At 46.2% G+C, this 15,620-nt stretch overlaps 2 protein-coding genes across 20 annotated transcripts in view; both read left to right on the top strand.

The window, feature by feature from the left end:
- The window catches only part of LAMB2 (laminin subunit beta 2), a 55,810-nt gene extending 49,502 nt beyond the window's left edge, over nt 1-6,308 (top strand). The window contains exons 31-33 of the mRNA XM_035106866.3: nt 153-329; nt 2,453-2,612; nt 5,703-6,308. Of these exons, the coding sequence (XP_034962757.1) occupies nt 153-329; nt 2,453-2,612; nt 5,703-5,839 (474 nt within the window). The 3' untranslated portion in view covers nt 5,840-6,308. The remainder of the gene's footprint in view (nt 1-152; nt 330-2,452; nt 2,613-5,702) is intronic.
- A 7,523-nt stretch (nt 6,309-13,831) lies between these two features.
- USP19 (ubiquitin specific peptidase 19) overlaps nt 13,832-15,620 on the top strand; it is a 41,248-nt gene continuing 39,459 nt past the window's right edge. For 14 of the 19 annotated variants that reach the window (XM_060271266.2, XM_088662613.1, XM_088662611.1 and 11 more), the window contains exon 1: nt 13,843-14,068. The gene's annotated coding sequence lies outside the window, so the exon portion shown is untranslated. Of the gene's footprint in view, nt 14,100-15,620 lie in introns of all 19 variants that reach the window. The other 5 variants (XM_060271265.2, XM_088662615.1, XM_088662604.1 and 2 more) reach the window with 5 other exon arrangements.

The following is a 15,620-nucleotide window of genomic DNA, read 5'->3' as shown; positions in this document are numbered from 1 at the left end:
GCGGCTATGTCTAAATCCCCCGAGTCGTAACATCTCCTCAGTGAGGTCAGGGCTCTTGTGTAGGATGGGGGAGACCCTCCCACAACGGTGAGAAGCAGCAGACCTTCCTGGTTATTCTCCAGCTTCCCATCTTGCCTCCCTTCTCCCTTCAGATCCAGCAGCAGACCGCAAGCGCCGAAGGTCAGCTGGCTGAAGCCATGGAGCGTGTGGGTCACCTCGACAAGCAGGTGGATGCGCTCAAAATGAAACGGGCCAACAACAGCCTGGCTGCCTCGCGAGCTGAGGAGACAGCCAGTGCTGCCAGGGACCGAGCTGGCGAAGCCGAACAGGTATGTGAGGCTGGGCTTGAGAAGGTCCAGGAGTCTGGCAAAGACAGATAAGTAGCTGTCTCTTGGGTTAGGATTGAGAGGACAGGCGAAGGAAGCATCCTTGCTGCATTGTGTACACACAGGGTGCGAATGGGTGGCTGCCCACGCAGCAGTATAAGTTCGAGTTTCATTTTATTTCTATTTTGGAAGGTTTCCTACCATGTTTCGTCATACAAGCTCTAGGCAGCTTGCAGTGAATAATGCAAAACAAGTATTTCTGGTGCAAACTGGTACTTGGAAATGCTTCACATTCTTTAGCTGGTACTTCGTGTATCCTCTTCGCCGTATAATTTTGGGGACGCTGCTGCCCACTCCATTTGCTTTTTCCTTCGTTTGGCTCCAGGAATTCAGTCTTGCCAGTTTCGTCCTAATGTCTTATAGGTTATTAGAAACTACCAGGTGCGCCAACAAACTCCCGTTGCTGTAATACTGAGCTGCAGCACGCAATTGAAATGTGCTTCCTCCAATGAGCTCATCTTCACCCCTGGAATATCTTCTCCCCGCTTCACCTAACAGGGTTATTAGGAGGGTAGTTAAAGCTGAGTGATGGTGACTGGCTGTCAGTTTCTCTGGGTGTTTGTGATTCCTGCGAAATTATTCAAAGGGTGAAATTGACTGTTTGGAGGCAATCAGGCAAAAAAACAAATGAAGATGGCGTCAGAGATGCTCCTTCACCCAAATGCTCTGCCAACCACCGTGGCCAAGAGGCTTCAGCCCACTTTTCGAGACACGTTACATAAAACAGGTGGAAAATAATCCTTACCTGTCAGAAAAGCATCAGAGGAGATTTTGCTAATGTCTCTCCCTTCTATCTTTTGGTATATTGGCAGTTTGTTTATTTTGATTGTTAAGATACCAATTAAATTATTATTTATTTTATAAAAGAAGAGAAAATAAACAGTGGGATCAACTCACCAGTCCCATCAGCAACAAGGTTCTAACTCCCCACCCCACTCCTCTAATTGGCTTGGGGGCCCGGGTGCTCGGAGAACCCCTGGAACAGCATGCGGGGCAAAGGTAGGGGTGTGTCTTTCCATCTGACAAGCTGAAATGCTTGCCCTGATGGAATGATCACCTTAGTACAACATTTATTGCCTCCCAAGGCTATGTGGCTAGGTACCCACTGAAGCCTCTGGCCGACAGAGCCAGGCTGATAGCCTCCTGCCTTCCTTCAGCCACCAGGCCCTGCCAGTTTCACCTCTCTGTGCTTTCCTTTGGAGTCAGGAAGTTGGGAGGCATTTAAAAGGCCAACCCCAAAGTCCAAGAACTAGGGCTGACCATCCCTCAATTCCTATTTTGGATCCATCCATGCAGCCTAGCCCTATAATGTGCCACAAGCAGAGGCATGGGACCTTGAGAAGAAATAGCTGATGATGATTCCAGAAATTAGAAGAGTTGGGAGGGGGAGAGCTTGGCACCCTGTTTCTTACAGTGGTCAGAGGGCACCACCCTCGGGAGATAGCGAAAAGCAACAACTCTGCCTTCATTGTCTGCTCTCATCTAGGATGGCATTCCTTCCTGGCCTCATTTACAAGATTTTAGGATTCTTGTCCCCTTGCACCCTGTAAAGCAGTGGTCCTCAACCTTGGGCCTCCAGATGTTTTTGGCCTACAACTCCCATGATCCCTAGCTAGCAGGATCAGTGGTCAGGGATGATGGGAATTGTAGTCTCAAAACATCTGGAAGCCCAAGGTTGAGGACCACTGCTGTAAAGTACTAATACACATTGATGTTGCAATTGAATGAATGAATGAATGAATGAATGAAAACTGGGCTCAGCAAGATTGGCATGAACTAAAGTCATCCACTAAGTCAGGGATCACCCTGTTCAGATATTGTTTGGACTCCAGTACCTTATTAGCCCCAGTGAGCATGACCAATGGTCAGGGGTGGGTGGGAGGTTGTAGTCTGACAACCTCTGGAGGGCCACACGTTCCCCCCCCCCCACACCCCTGCACTAAAGTCATTCCAGAGGAGGCCCATTTCCTGCCTTTTCTTCCGGCCATCTTCCTTGCAACGCTCCAAGGATGGTGGGAAGCATAACTCTGCTCACCGCTTGCACCTTGTTTCCTGCTGCGTCTCAGTTGCTGGACGGGACACTGGGTGACCAGTACCGCACCATGAAGGACCTAGTGGAACGCAAGGCGCAGCACGTGGTCCGGGCCCGGCAGAAAGCAGAGCGCCTGCGGGATGAGGCCAAGGGCCTGCTGCGCGATGCTCATGACAAGCTGCAGCGGCTGAGTGGTAAGTTACCAGGAGAAGGGGGGAAATATATTCTCTGGGGTGGTGTGTGACATTTCTCCCCCCCCCAAAAAAAAAACTAGGTTTCACACAATTCTGTGCCTTCTGGACTCTCAGTAAACTGTACATAATTATTATTATTATTATTATTATTATTATTATTATTATTATTATTTATACCCCAGCCACTCTGGGCAGCTCCCATCATCATCATCATCATCATCATAAAGTGACAAAACATGAAACATTAAAAGCTTCCCTAAACAGGGCTGCTTTCAGGTGTCTTCTAAAAGTCACATAGTTGTTTATTTCCTTGACATCTGATGGGAGGGTGTTCCACAGGGCGGGCATCACTACCGAGAAGGCCCTCTGCCTGGTTCCCTGTAACTTGGCTTTTCGCAGGGAGGGAACTGCCAGAAGGCCCTCGCAGCTGGAACTCCGTGTCCGGGCTGAACGGTGGGGGTGGAGACGCTCCTTCAGGTATACAATGGAACCTCAGGTTAAGTACTTAATTAGTTCTGGAAGTCCGCACTTAACCTGAAGCATACTTAACCTGAAGCGAACTTTCCCATTGAAAGTAATGGAAAGTGGATTAATCCGTTCCAGACGGGTCCGCGGAATACTTAAATTGAAAGTACTCAACCTGAAGTGTACTTAACCTGAGGTATGACTGTACTGGACTGAGGCCACGTGAACTTGTTGCATTTGGTTTGTACACCGCTTCCAAAATCCAGATTTCGAAAGATTCTCTCTGTCACCATCACACACAAATAGATTGAGGTGATGGAACCAAGGAAAGGAAGACCATAAATTTTGAGAGTAGGCAGGACAGGGAGCTACATGAGATGCCGAAACTGCTCTTTGATTGTGGGAAGCCCTGCCCTGCCCTTCGGTGTCTTCAGTTTGCTTAATTACTTATTTTATGTATGCATAAATTTCCATACTGCTAAACCAAGAAGGGGGCGGAGAGATCTTCTCAAAGCAGTGTGCATAAAATCAAAATTAAAAACCTAAAAAGACAAAGCTCGGAATAACATAAAACCGAGTCATGTGGCAGGGCAAGTTTATGTAAATAAAAATGTTCTAAACTGGAATCTGAAAACAAAACACTGAAGCTGCCTGCCTAATATACAGAGAATTCCACAGTACAAGTGGAATTTCACCAGGCTGCCCACGTGTTTCCATTTCCATCTCTCTTGTTGCGTTGTGGAGGATAGAACCCTAAAGAGCCATTTCCGTTTAGACAGCTGATAAATCCCACAAAGATCTCATTTTGTGACACATGACATGCTGGGGTAGAAAACTTGCAAACAGGCAGAACGCAGAAAGCCCCGGATGTTGCAGGAGAGAGGATCGGAGACACCTGGCTTGAGAGCAGTACATGTGAAAAGGACCTAGGAGTCTTGGTAGACCACAAACTTGACATGAGTCAACAGAGTGATGCAGCAGCTAAAAAAGCCAATGCAATTCTGGGCTGCATCAATAGGAGTATAGCATCTAGATCTAGGGAAGTAATAGTACCACTGTATTCTGCTCTGGTCAGACCTCACCTGGAGTACTGTGTCCAGTTCTGGGCACCACAGTTCAAGAAGGATACTGTCAAGCTGGAACGTGTCCAGAGGAGGGCAACCAAAATGGTCAAAGGCCTGGAAACGATGCCTTATGAGGAACGGCTTAGGGAGCTGGGTATGTTTAGCCTGGAGAAGAGAAGATTAAGGGGTGATATGATAGCCATGTTCAAATATATTAAAGGATGCCATATAGAGGAGGGTGAAAGGTTGTTTTCTGCTGCTCCAGAGAAGTGGACACGGAGCAATGGATTCAAACTACAAGAAAGAAGATTCCACCTAAACATTAGGAAGAACTTCCTGACAGTAAGAGCTGTTCGGCAGTGCAATTTGCTGCCAAGGAGTGTGGTGGAGTCTCCTTCTTTGGAGGTCTTTAAGCAGAGGCTTGACGGGCATATGTCAAGAATGCTTTGATGGTGTTTCCTGCTTGGCAGGGGGGGTTGGATTGGATGGCCCTTGTGGTCTCTTCCAACTCTATGATTCTATGAGATATGGGAAAGCAGAGGGGACTACTGAGGAAGAATGGGAGTCTAGACCAGGGGTCCCCAAACTTCGTCCCTCCAGATGTTTTGGACTACAATTCCCATCTTCCCCGACCACTGGTCCTGTTAGCTAGGGATCATGGGAGTTGTAGGCCAAAACATCTGGAGGGCCGCAGTTTGGGGGTGCCTGGTCTAGACTCTTGCGGGAAGTGGGGCCCTTCCCATAGAAGTAAGATATTAGGAAGGGGAAGGCAGAGCTGTGGGCAATCTCCACAAGCATCTTGTGCAGGATTTAGCATCGTGGGAATCTCAGCACTGCGAGGGGACTTGAATTGTTGCTTTTCTCTATCTAAAACAGCAGGAGATGCCCTGCCCTTGCTCATGCTACCTTCTTGGCAAATGCCACCCTCTGGCAAAGCTAGGCAGCTTGCCCGGGATCTATAGATCACTGCAGCCAAGCCTTGCTACCCAGCACACACACTCCTTAATCCACCTTCTCCATGGCTCTCTGGGCACTGAGTTTCCAGTGGGGAGGCTAACACAAACATTCTTGATGGAGGGTGGCGGGGAATCCTCTTGCCCAAAGGGGCACATGCCTCTACTGTGTCTACATGCCTCTACTCATTACGTCGCCCTCTCTGCATAAAGGGCTTCCACTTGCACAACAGAACTTTCTCTACCCTGCCCTGCCAAATCTGTTCTGTGGATCTGGAGCGGCAGGATTCAGGGAGGGGACGGTTTTAGCAGCCCATCTTTTCCTTAACTTTTCTCCTTTTTAAATAAAAAAATTCCTTCAGTAGCACCTTAAAGACCAACTAAGTTTTTATTTTGGTATGAGCTTTCGTGTGCATGCACACTTCTTCAGATCTGAAGAAGTGTGCATGCACACGAAAGCTCATACCAAAATAAAAACTTAGTTGGTCTTTAAGGTGCTACTGAAGGAATTTTTTTATTTTACTTCGATCCAGACCAACACGGCTACCTACCTGTAACCTTTTCTCCTTTTTGTTGCTGCAATTCTCCTCCTCCCTGTCCCCATTCAGCGCTGGAAGAAACGTATGAAGAAAATGAGAGGCTGCTGCAAGATAAAGCGGCCCAACTGGACGGGCTTGAGGCCAAGATGAGGGTCATCTTGGGGGACATCAATCAGCAGATCCAAATCTACAACACCTGCCAGTGATGTGATGTGGGTTTTTTTCCTCTCTCTCTCTCCCTCCCTTACCCACTCCCATTTTGTAAGTCCTATTCACTGCTCCCAGTCATGTGTTTGAATAAGTCATGGCTACCCCTGCCTAGATCTAGCTTAGTGCCCGGAGCACCGCTTCCTATGGCTGTCCCTTGCCACCATTGCTTGACTCTCACACCAGCCTTTGTGGACGCACACCACTGTGTGCATCAAGGCTTCTTTAGGAAAAGCCCTTCCCTGCCAACGTCCAGCATGTAAGGAAGCACTTAAGATGCCATAGCGGAATGTTCCTGTTCTGATTTTCTGCTGGTCTCTTGCTCAGAGCAATAACAGGACAGAGGAGGGGTTGCCTAAAAGGAAGGTCAGGTGAGGCAGCTGCATTGCCATGCCTGTGTGTGATCTGCCCCAACCAAGGCGGCTTATACCTGTGTGTGAATAAAGGCTCAAAGGCTTTTGCTCTCTGTGCCGTGCTGTCTTATTTCTTTCTCTGCTCAAATCCTGGCTTGCCTTTCAAAACTCACCCCAGAGTGTGTCCACACTTCTGTTTTGAACTGGAGCTGGGCCCTGGTGAAACTGATTTAGCATGGCGTGGAATGTATATAGCAGGGATGGAGAACCTTATCAGACTACAGTTCCTATCATCCTTGAGCAGTAATAATAATAATAATATGTTATTTATACCCTGCCAGTCTGGCTGGGTTTCCCCAGCCACTTTGGGGGGCTTCCAACAAAATATTAAAAATACAATAAAACATCAGCCGTTTTGGATTACAACCACGTCAAACCCAGAAGTGCGTGTCCCTTTTTTTTTTTTTGGATTACAACCCTCTCTTTTTTTGGATTACAACCAATTTTGAGGGGGAGGCCCCATTGGCGAAAGCGCGCCTTGGGTTACAACCTGTTTTGGTTTACAACCGGACCTCTGGAACGGATTATGGTTGTAAACCAAGGTACCACTGTATTAAAACACAATAAAACACCAGTCCTTAAAAACTTCCCTAAACAAGGCTGCCTTCAGATGTCTTCTAAAAGTCAGATAGTTGCTTATTTCCTTGACATCTGATGGGAGGGCGTTACACAGGGCGGGCGCCACAACCGAGGAGGCCCTCTGCCTGGTTCCCTGTAACCTCGCTTCTCACAGTGAGGGAACCTCCAGAAGGCCCTCGAAGCTAGACCTCAGTGTCCAGGTTGAACGATGGGGGTGGAGATGCTCCTTCAGGTATACTGGGCCGAGGCCATTTAGGGCTTTAAAGGTCAGCACCAACACTTTGAATTGTGCTCGGAAACGTACCGGGAGCCAATGTAGGTCTTTCACCCGTGTTACAGTATGTGGTTGGAATTGGAATCCAACAGGTTCCTCATCCCTGCTCTAGGCCTTGGATTCCAGATGTGGTCATCAGTGATGTTTGATGTGGCTACTGAATGAACACAGGTAGACGTGAGGTCAGATAAGTAGAAAAGAGGTGGAGCACAGAGACAGAAAAAGCATCAAGACAGCAACAGAAACCGCAAGAATCTAAGAGGCTTCCTGAATTGTACTAGTTTCTTGGAAGCCCACAAGAAAGCCATGAAGTCCACTACCATTGTTTGTCCCCAAGCTATTGGTATATAGCAGTCTTCCTCAAACTTGGGCCCCCAGTTGTTGAACTACAATTCCAATCATCCTTGACCATTGCCCTTGCTAGCTAAGGGTGATGGGAATTGTAGTCCAACAACAGCTGGGTGCCCTTTCTAAGCCGCCCAGATTGTGGCCGTCACAACCATTGATGGAGACGGGAAAGTTTGCATTTTGGAAACATAACGGTATGGGGTAATAGGGAGACAACTGTATACTCTCATGTTTATGTTTCCATGACCATGGATCCTCCCCCTTTCTCTAAACATGAGTAGTGTTTATTGCACTGGTTTAAAAGAAGTTGCGGTATCTCATGTTCATCGTGCAAAAGAACTCATAGAACAGCGGGTGCCTTTGGTATCACCACAATGCATTGGTTGCACATTGCACTGAAAATACTACTTTTCATAATGCTTACAGTGTCACACTCCCCCCCCCAAAAAGACACCCTCTAATTCTTTTGTGAAGCTCATGCAATGATTTAGCACAAACATAAAAGTTTTTAGTGTTACATTCTGTAATTATCTCCAGTCTAGGTGAAAAACAACCATAATAAACCACTCATATATATAATGGTTTTAACAAGTTAAAAAGCACCATATTAAGAGTTTTTAGAGCTTCACCATACAAATGAGGCAATCTTTTTCTAGGCTGGATGCATCTGAGGATAATAATGGAGCAGTGTAACTTGAGTTTTTCCGGGGTTCTCCAGACGTCTTGGACTACAGTTCCTGGCATTCCCTGCCAACATTGCCAAAGGCCAGGAATGATGGGAATTGTAGCCCACAATCTAGAGGCTGGGGGCAGCTAATGTAACTGCATTGAATTTAGCATTGCCTCTGGGGCAACTCTGCACCATGAGTATGTGTACCTGTGGCAGCACGCAGTGCGGCCAACACCAGTGCTGCCCTACTAGAATAATCTTGTGCAAGGCTAATAGGGCAGGTCTGTCCTGTACTGCAATTTTGTGTTAAAATAGATTTGCTCTGTGGTGGCTGAAATGTCTTTATTTGTTACCCAAGATGAATTGCTCTCAGATACCTCTTCTGCCTTGACGTGTGCAATGTAAGGCACCCACAGCGGCTGAGGAAACACAGCCAGATGGGTGGGGTATAAATAATAAAATGATGGTGATACATTAATCCATGACATTTGAGCCATTAGAATGGGTGAGGAATGGGTGGCTCGTAGATGTGTTTTGGACTCCTAACCCATTGACTGTGGGTTGTAGTTCATTCGCATCTGGAGGGCTACAGGTCACACATACACACTAGAACTTTGCTGCAGTTATCACCAACACTCACTAAAAATGTCTGTTTACCAATATAAAAAATAAAAAATACACAGAATCATATGAGGTGGAGAGAACCTCAAAGGTAACCCAATTCAATACCCTGCAGATGCACAAAATCCACTACTGCAACACCCTTGGGATATGTGGCCAGCCAAAATGGTGTTTTGAGTGATGGTGTTCATAATACTTCAACTGTAATTTCGTAATAGATTCCATGTGTTCATTTCATTGACGCTCCCATTGAAGGGCATGGAGAAGCCTGCCTAAACAGGAGCTTCATGTGTACATTGGGGCTTTGCAAAAAGCAACAATGCCTCCTTTGGAAAAAAGGAAGTGGTACTGCAAGACATTGCCAACCATTACCATCCCATGCTGGCGTTATAGGCGTGATTCGGCTGCTACCGGTTGTACAAAGGCATAGTATGTCTTACGCAAAAGTTCTGGTGCTCATGTACTGTATTTAAATTTGAAGTTGTTGTTCGTCACACCTCTTCATATCATGCTAAGGAGAAACTAGGAATCTTTTGAGCGGCTGACTTAACACGGGTCAAATGACATGGTACAGAATAAGAAAAATATTGAACACCCATACAGATTAGGAGCCACAGAACATCAGTTGTCCAGCCCAACAGAAAAAGCAGCAGAGTAGTCACAGAGAATGCGGCTGTCTGTCAATTCCTCTTTCCCTTTGTAGGCACTGGGTCCATTTGGATGTGAACCAATTTAGTGGCAATGTTGTGCCTCGCTCAAAGCAACACAATTTAACAATTTAAAAAGAATAGGAATGCTGTCAGTCACTAATAGGATATATGACTAGTAGACGTTGGCAGACTGTCAGTAATGTTGCTGTGGTGTCGAGCAAGGTTATCACCAGTTAATAAAAAAATAGTGCTTATGAGGGTAGTAATTAGCCCCAAACCAGCATGGCTGATAGTCAGGGATAATGATGGGTGATGTAGTTCAATATCTGGAGAACACCATGTTGACTATCCCTGGGCCTCTAATATTCGAGGTAAAACAGTCTCAAAGTCTCCCATGGCATTTTGGGGAGTATTTCAGTCTCTCACTTATCAGGTTTCTTCATGGTTGACAGGGCATTGGTGCTAATGGTACAGTACCAGCTCATTTCAATCCCGTTGCCATAGTGCTAATGGCACATAATACCAGGACTGTCAGTGACTGGCATCTATTTGGTTGCCATGGCAGCACCATGGTTGCTATGGTACCCTTCTAGGTGTCAGCATCCTAGCTATTTTGCCACTGTCTTAAGAATGTAGAGGCTGTTGTGATAAAAGCAGATGAAAGATTGCTAAACATGGACTAGTTGTCTATAACCACCATCGGCTAATCTGTTGATCCCACAAGCATGGTGATTTATAAAAGTAGGGCCTTTTTTCCACGCAAGTTATTAGGTAAACAGGAAAATGTGTACAGAAAGTGGTTTTCATTTTACTGAGTACTAATTTTTCTCAAGTTTATTTAGGCAGCCAGTAACACAATTAACCTTAGACAAGACGTTCTCTGAACATTTTCCTAAACTTTCCCCCTTTTCTTTTCTGAACAGGATGCAGTGAGCACACAGGCCTAGAATCAGTTTTTGCACCCTGCCAATTTAATATGTACTACAGACTATGCCTTGTTTGGAACCAAGAAAGTTCACAGTGTCTGGAAGAATTCCACATATAATGAAATAATTGGTGGAAACAAAATGGGGCAGTAAGAGTAAATGTTTGTATGTGAGGGGGCAAAATGTGCAAAATGTTTGTATGTGAGGGGGAACTTGTTTTTCCAATATTGCTTAGAGATAAAACCATTTATGAAGCCCAAAACTTTAGTCCATCTGCTGTGTATTACATACCAACATTTCCTTCCTCTCACCTGCTGTCTGGTACTATATCATAATTGGCCACCTCTCTCTTTAGGTCATGTTTCTGACCACCACCGACAAATTGGCCTTTCAGCAATACTGAATATGTATGTACCCATTTAACTTCACACAAGGTAGATGAGGTATAAATCCACGAGTATCTATAACAATTTGAAGGCAGCCCTGTTTAGGGAGGCTTTTAATGTTTAATCAATTGTTTTATTTTATTTTTCTGTTGGAAGCTGCCCAGAGTGGCTGGGGAAACCCAGCCAGATGTGCGGGGTATAAATAAATAATAATAATAATAATAATAATATATTATTATTATTATTATTATTATTATTATTATTATTACATGATGCAAACTACATAGGAAAACAATATTATTAGTGACAACTACAGGTGACTCTCAACTTATCCCCGGGTTACATTCCAGGGATAATGCATAAAGCCAAAATCACATATAGTCAAAACACACTAGATTCAATTGCAGGTGGGATTGCCATAGTCTGTTTTCATGGACACCCATCCCCTTCACCACCTATTATTATTATAAGTATTAGTATTAGTATTATTAGCCAAGTACATAAAGCTGAATGCGTGCAGGTTAAATGTGTGCAAGTTGCAAGTTTCCTGTACAGAAAAAAATATGCAAAAACTAGTACAGTCTAAAACGGTACATATGCTCAATAGGCTTACAGGTTATGTTTATTACTTCAGCGGAAGTTTGTTTTTATTTCAAGCAAATAGGAACAGCCTGAAATATAGGGGAAATAATAATTATCCAAAGTGCGTACAGTACTACAGCTTCCTATCAATATGCAACTACTGTATTGCTTAGTAATTGGGTGCAAGAGATGCAATGAGGGTGAATTCAAACAACAAACTACTTTCCAGATACAAAGCTTCCCTGACCCCTTATGAGTTGGGTCCACATGACACCCAAGTTCAGCGCTATCTTGTAATGGGGTTCACACACCCCACCCTCACTGCTAACCAACCAGCCCTCCATATTATCCTCCCATGCACAAAAACATCCTGCCTTTTATCAAGGGAAGGACTGCGAACTGGCATTTGCTAGAGACAAGAGAGGCCTGCTTATAGACTTTATCCTCAAGTGGAAATAAAGCTGCTTATCACTGTTAACATGTAAAACCTTGTCATCCAGGAACAGAGGTAAAGTACATGGTAGGTAGGTAGGTAGGTTAGCAGGCCCTAGCTCTATACCCAGGTAGGGTAGCCAAATCCAAAAGAGGGCAAAGTCCCTGCACCTTTAATGCAGAGGGAATTTTACCAGATGTAGCTTTTCATGCAAACTACATCTACTAAAATGCTTTCATCTACACTACTATTAAAGGTGTGTGGGGGGGCTCTGTCCTCTTTTGCATCAGGCCACCCTGTCTCCAAGTAAGGTTGGGGGGAACTCCTGTCTGAAAACTCCTGGAGAGTTACTGTAGACCAGGCATCCCCAAACTGCGGCCCTCCAGATGTTTTAGCCTACAACTCCCATGATCCCTAGCTAACAGGACCAGTGGTCGGGGAAGATGGGAATTGTAGTCCAAAACATCTGGAGGGCCGAAGTTTGGGGATGCCTGCTGTAGACAATGTAGTTTGTGGTCTGAGTCAGTGTTAAAACAGTTGCCTTGATTTAAATAAGCTTTTTCTCATTGTTTTATAGCTCTGAGACTTACAATAATATGACCCTCTTAATATTAAACATTGTCATACCATACAGATGCTATAATAATAATAATAATAATAATAATAATAATAATAATAATAATAATAATACAGTGGTACCTTGTGTTAAGAACTTAATTCGCTCCGGAGGTCTGTTCTTAACCTGAAACTGTTCTTAACCTGAGGTACCACTTTAGCTAATGGGGGCTCCCACTGCCGCCATCGCGCGATTTCTGTTCTCATCCTGAGGTAAAGTTCTTAACCTGAGGTACTATTTCTGGGTTAGCGGAGTCTGTAACCTGAAGCGTCTGTAACCCGAGGTACCACTGTAATAATAATAATAATACATTTTCATCCATTTTTCTACCTAGCCTTATTTTGTTAGAAATTAAGCTTGCCGACAACATCAAAATATGATCTGCAAGTCTCTTGAGAATGTTTTTGCACGGATTGCATTTGTTAATGCTGTTTGTAAGTAATGTTGTCACATAAATAAATTTTGTTCATGATGAAAGCACAGACATTATCTGAAAATATATTACTGTAAATACACATGCATTTCCACACCGTCTTCTGTGCATAGAATAAAACTGGGGTGCTTTTATCTGCAAGGAACCATATTAGTCCTAATAGGCAAAGCAGCGGGGTGGTGAGAAGCATTACTAGACAGATCCGACTGTTTATTATTCAGTGTCTGTTAGCAAGCAAAATATGCAAACTGTGTTTCAATACTTAGTACATCAAAGGCAAGCTAACCCTAACCCAGTCAGTACAGTAGATGGGGCAAAACCTTGGGATCTGTTTTATTCACAAGCAATATCTTTTTTTCCATTTTGCACCGTTTGGGGACATACCGGTACTAGCAAACCTGTAAATGTCCCCGTCCCCCCAGTCATTAGACAAAAAAGGGGAGTTATGGCCCCAAATATCAACACTGGCAGGATGCAAAAAATCGGTTCCGGGTCTGTTCCTCTGACTGCGTCCGGACGAAAAAAAATCCGACCAAAAGAATGGGGGTGGGGGGGAAGCAGCGAAGTCTTGCTTTTATGTCAGCATTCCCACTTTACTAAGCCAACTGAGGAAAAGTCGTCTTAAGACAGGAAGAAAAACAAAACCCTTACAAAGCGCTGAAATTAGAAAGCAAGGGGGTGAAGTATTAAATTTGACGTGAAACACGACTGCAGCTTCGGAAACAACGGAGTTTGTTGCATATGCCCACGCTTCACCCTCAGACTGGCCACCCCAGAGCTCGCCCAGCAGCACATGACGGCCCGGCGTTCCTACCCGGTCTACTTATAGCCCTGTTGCCATGGGCTCGTCCAGTGACGCCACGCGAACCGGGGCAGATTCCTCCGCGCCCCCACCCACCAGAGCGCGCGTGCGCGGAGAGAACGTTCCCCCTCGCCACGTGACACCGCCCCACTTATTTATTTATTTATCGGCTCGCTCTCCCCACGCCTCCCTCCCTCCCCACCCCGCGCGCCGCCTCCTCGTCGTCGTCGTCACGTGGCCCTGAGCGACGCCGGCTTTCCGGAAGTACGTCACGAGAGCTCGGGCCTGGCTCCTCCTGAGTTCTCCCCTTCCCACCCCCACCCCCACGCAGCTCGGAACTTCGGCTCGAAACAAAACAAACCGCGGGGGTGGGAGAGAGTCGCTGCCGCGGCCCTCGTGTGTGTGCGCGCGCGTGCGTGCTGCGGGCGGGGTGGGGGAGGGGGCCGGCGAGTGACTGTTGGGGCGGAGAAGGCGAAGCCGCGGCGGCGGGCGAAGGTGCGCAAGGGCGGGGCCCGTCAGCGGGAGGGTGAGCGGCGGCGGCGGGGGGGGCGGAGTGGTAAGCACTGAGGGAGGGGGAGGGGCCTCCGTCGAGGTGCGGGGGGGTCACTGAGGAGGGAGGGGGTGTATCCGTGTATTTTTTTGTGTGTGTGTAGGGGGGGTGATTTATAAGTGTCTTGAGGGACCGGGTCGTGTCCCATCTCTTGGTCGCGGGGAGAACCCCCCCCTTTGGCTTCCCTCAGGTGTGACCCTTTTCGGCTGGGGGTGGGATCCAGGAGCTGTCACTGTGCAGATGGGTCCCCTTTTGGCCTTCATGGTCTTTCCCCTACAACAGGGACCGAAGAAGTGGCTGCCAAAAGGGCCCGTGGTCTTGGGCCTGGCGCTGCTTCGGGCTGCATGCAGCCTTGTTTCCGTGCGTTGCATGCTGCTGCAGGTGCTGTGTGTGTGTAACCTCAGAGACTGAGAGCTTGTGGCAGCCCCTGTTTCCTGTCGTGTAGGAAGCTGTCAGGTGCCAAAAAGCAGGTGGGCGGAGGCACCTGTATTCAGCAGGGTCCCCAAGTGTGCAAGTCGCACACACGCACACACTCCGGAGACTTTCATACACGTGGAAATAAGGCGTGTATTGTGGGGCTGAAGGATATGGCTTTCTAGGCCATGGGCTGACTCTCTGAAATCAGCTCGGGAGGCGTTGCCGGGATGGGGGGGTGGGTGTTGCGTGCTGCAAAACCCAAGGAGTTGCCTTTGCTCTTCTTTCCAAATAAAGACTCCTAGAAGCAGGCGGTGGAGATTATTGCGGCATGTGGTTCATGCCAACTGGCGAGAAGTAGGGAGAGGTCCGAAAGTGTGGGAAAGAAAGTGGCTTGGTTAGGTCAGTGCAGTGAAAATAGCGTAGCTGCTTTGTTGCTGGTGTCATGAGATGAACAGCTCTCGCAGCCAACCAGATGCCCAGAGGCAATGTTATAGCAACCAACTGTGCCACAACAACTTAGATGAGACCTCAACCTCAGCTGAGGGGCTCAAAAAAGATAGTTATTTTAGGAGTACATTTCAGGTTTTTTTTGGGGGGGGTGTACCATCATAAATACAAGGTTTATTGGTGCCAAAGTTAACCATGTAGTAGCAATTAACAGGTGTTTAATATATTTTCTGGGTGCTTAAAACACTTTACATCTACTAGATTGTGAGCCTGAGAGCAGGAGCCGTCTTCTCACTGATATTTCTAAAGTACTCCGAGAGCCTTTTTGGCGGAAGACTAGAATAAAAATACCTCAAATCTGTAAAGCAATCTAGCCTTCTGCATCAGACCAAGATGGCTACCTACCTGAATCTAGCCTTCTATGGGTCAACATGGGCCTTGAGAAATCCTTTTTTCCATGGGCTATAAAAATGTTTTATCTGCCACTGATATGAGCAAAATTGCAAACAAATGAGAAATTTGAACCAAAAAGCTGATGAATTTTCATGAAGATTTTTTTTAGATAAAAAAAATTAGCAAATGGATAAGGCAATGTGGATAAATGAATTTAAGGTTAGAAACATTAGGAATGGA

The sequence above is a fragment of the Zootoca vivipara genome, chromosome 2 (genome assembly GCF_965207765.1).
Source record: "Zootoca vivipara chromosome 2, rZooViv2.hap1.1, whole genome shotgun sequence".
NCBI lineage: Eukaryota > Metazoa > Chordata > Lepidosauria > Squamata > Lacertidae > Zootoca > Zootoca vivipara.
Note: the sequence above shows the minus strand (reverse complement) of the source record. Positions and strands in the feature narration are given on the sequence as shown.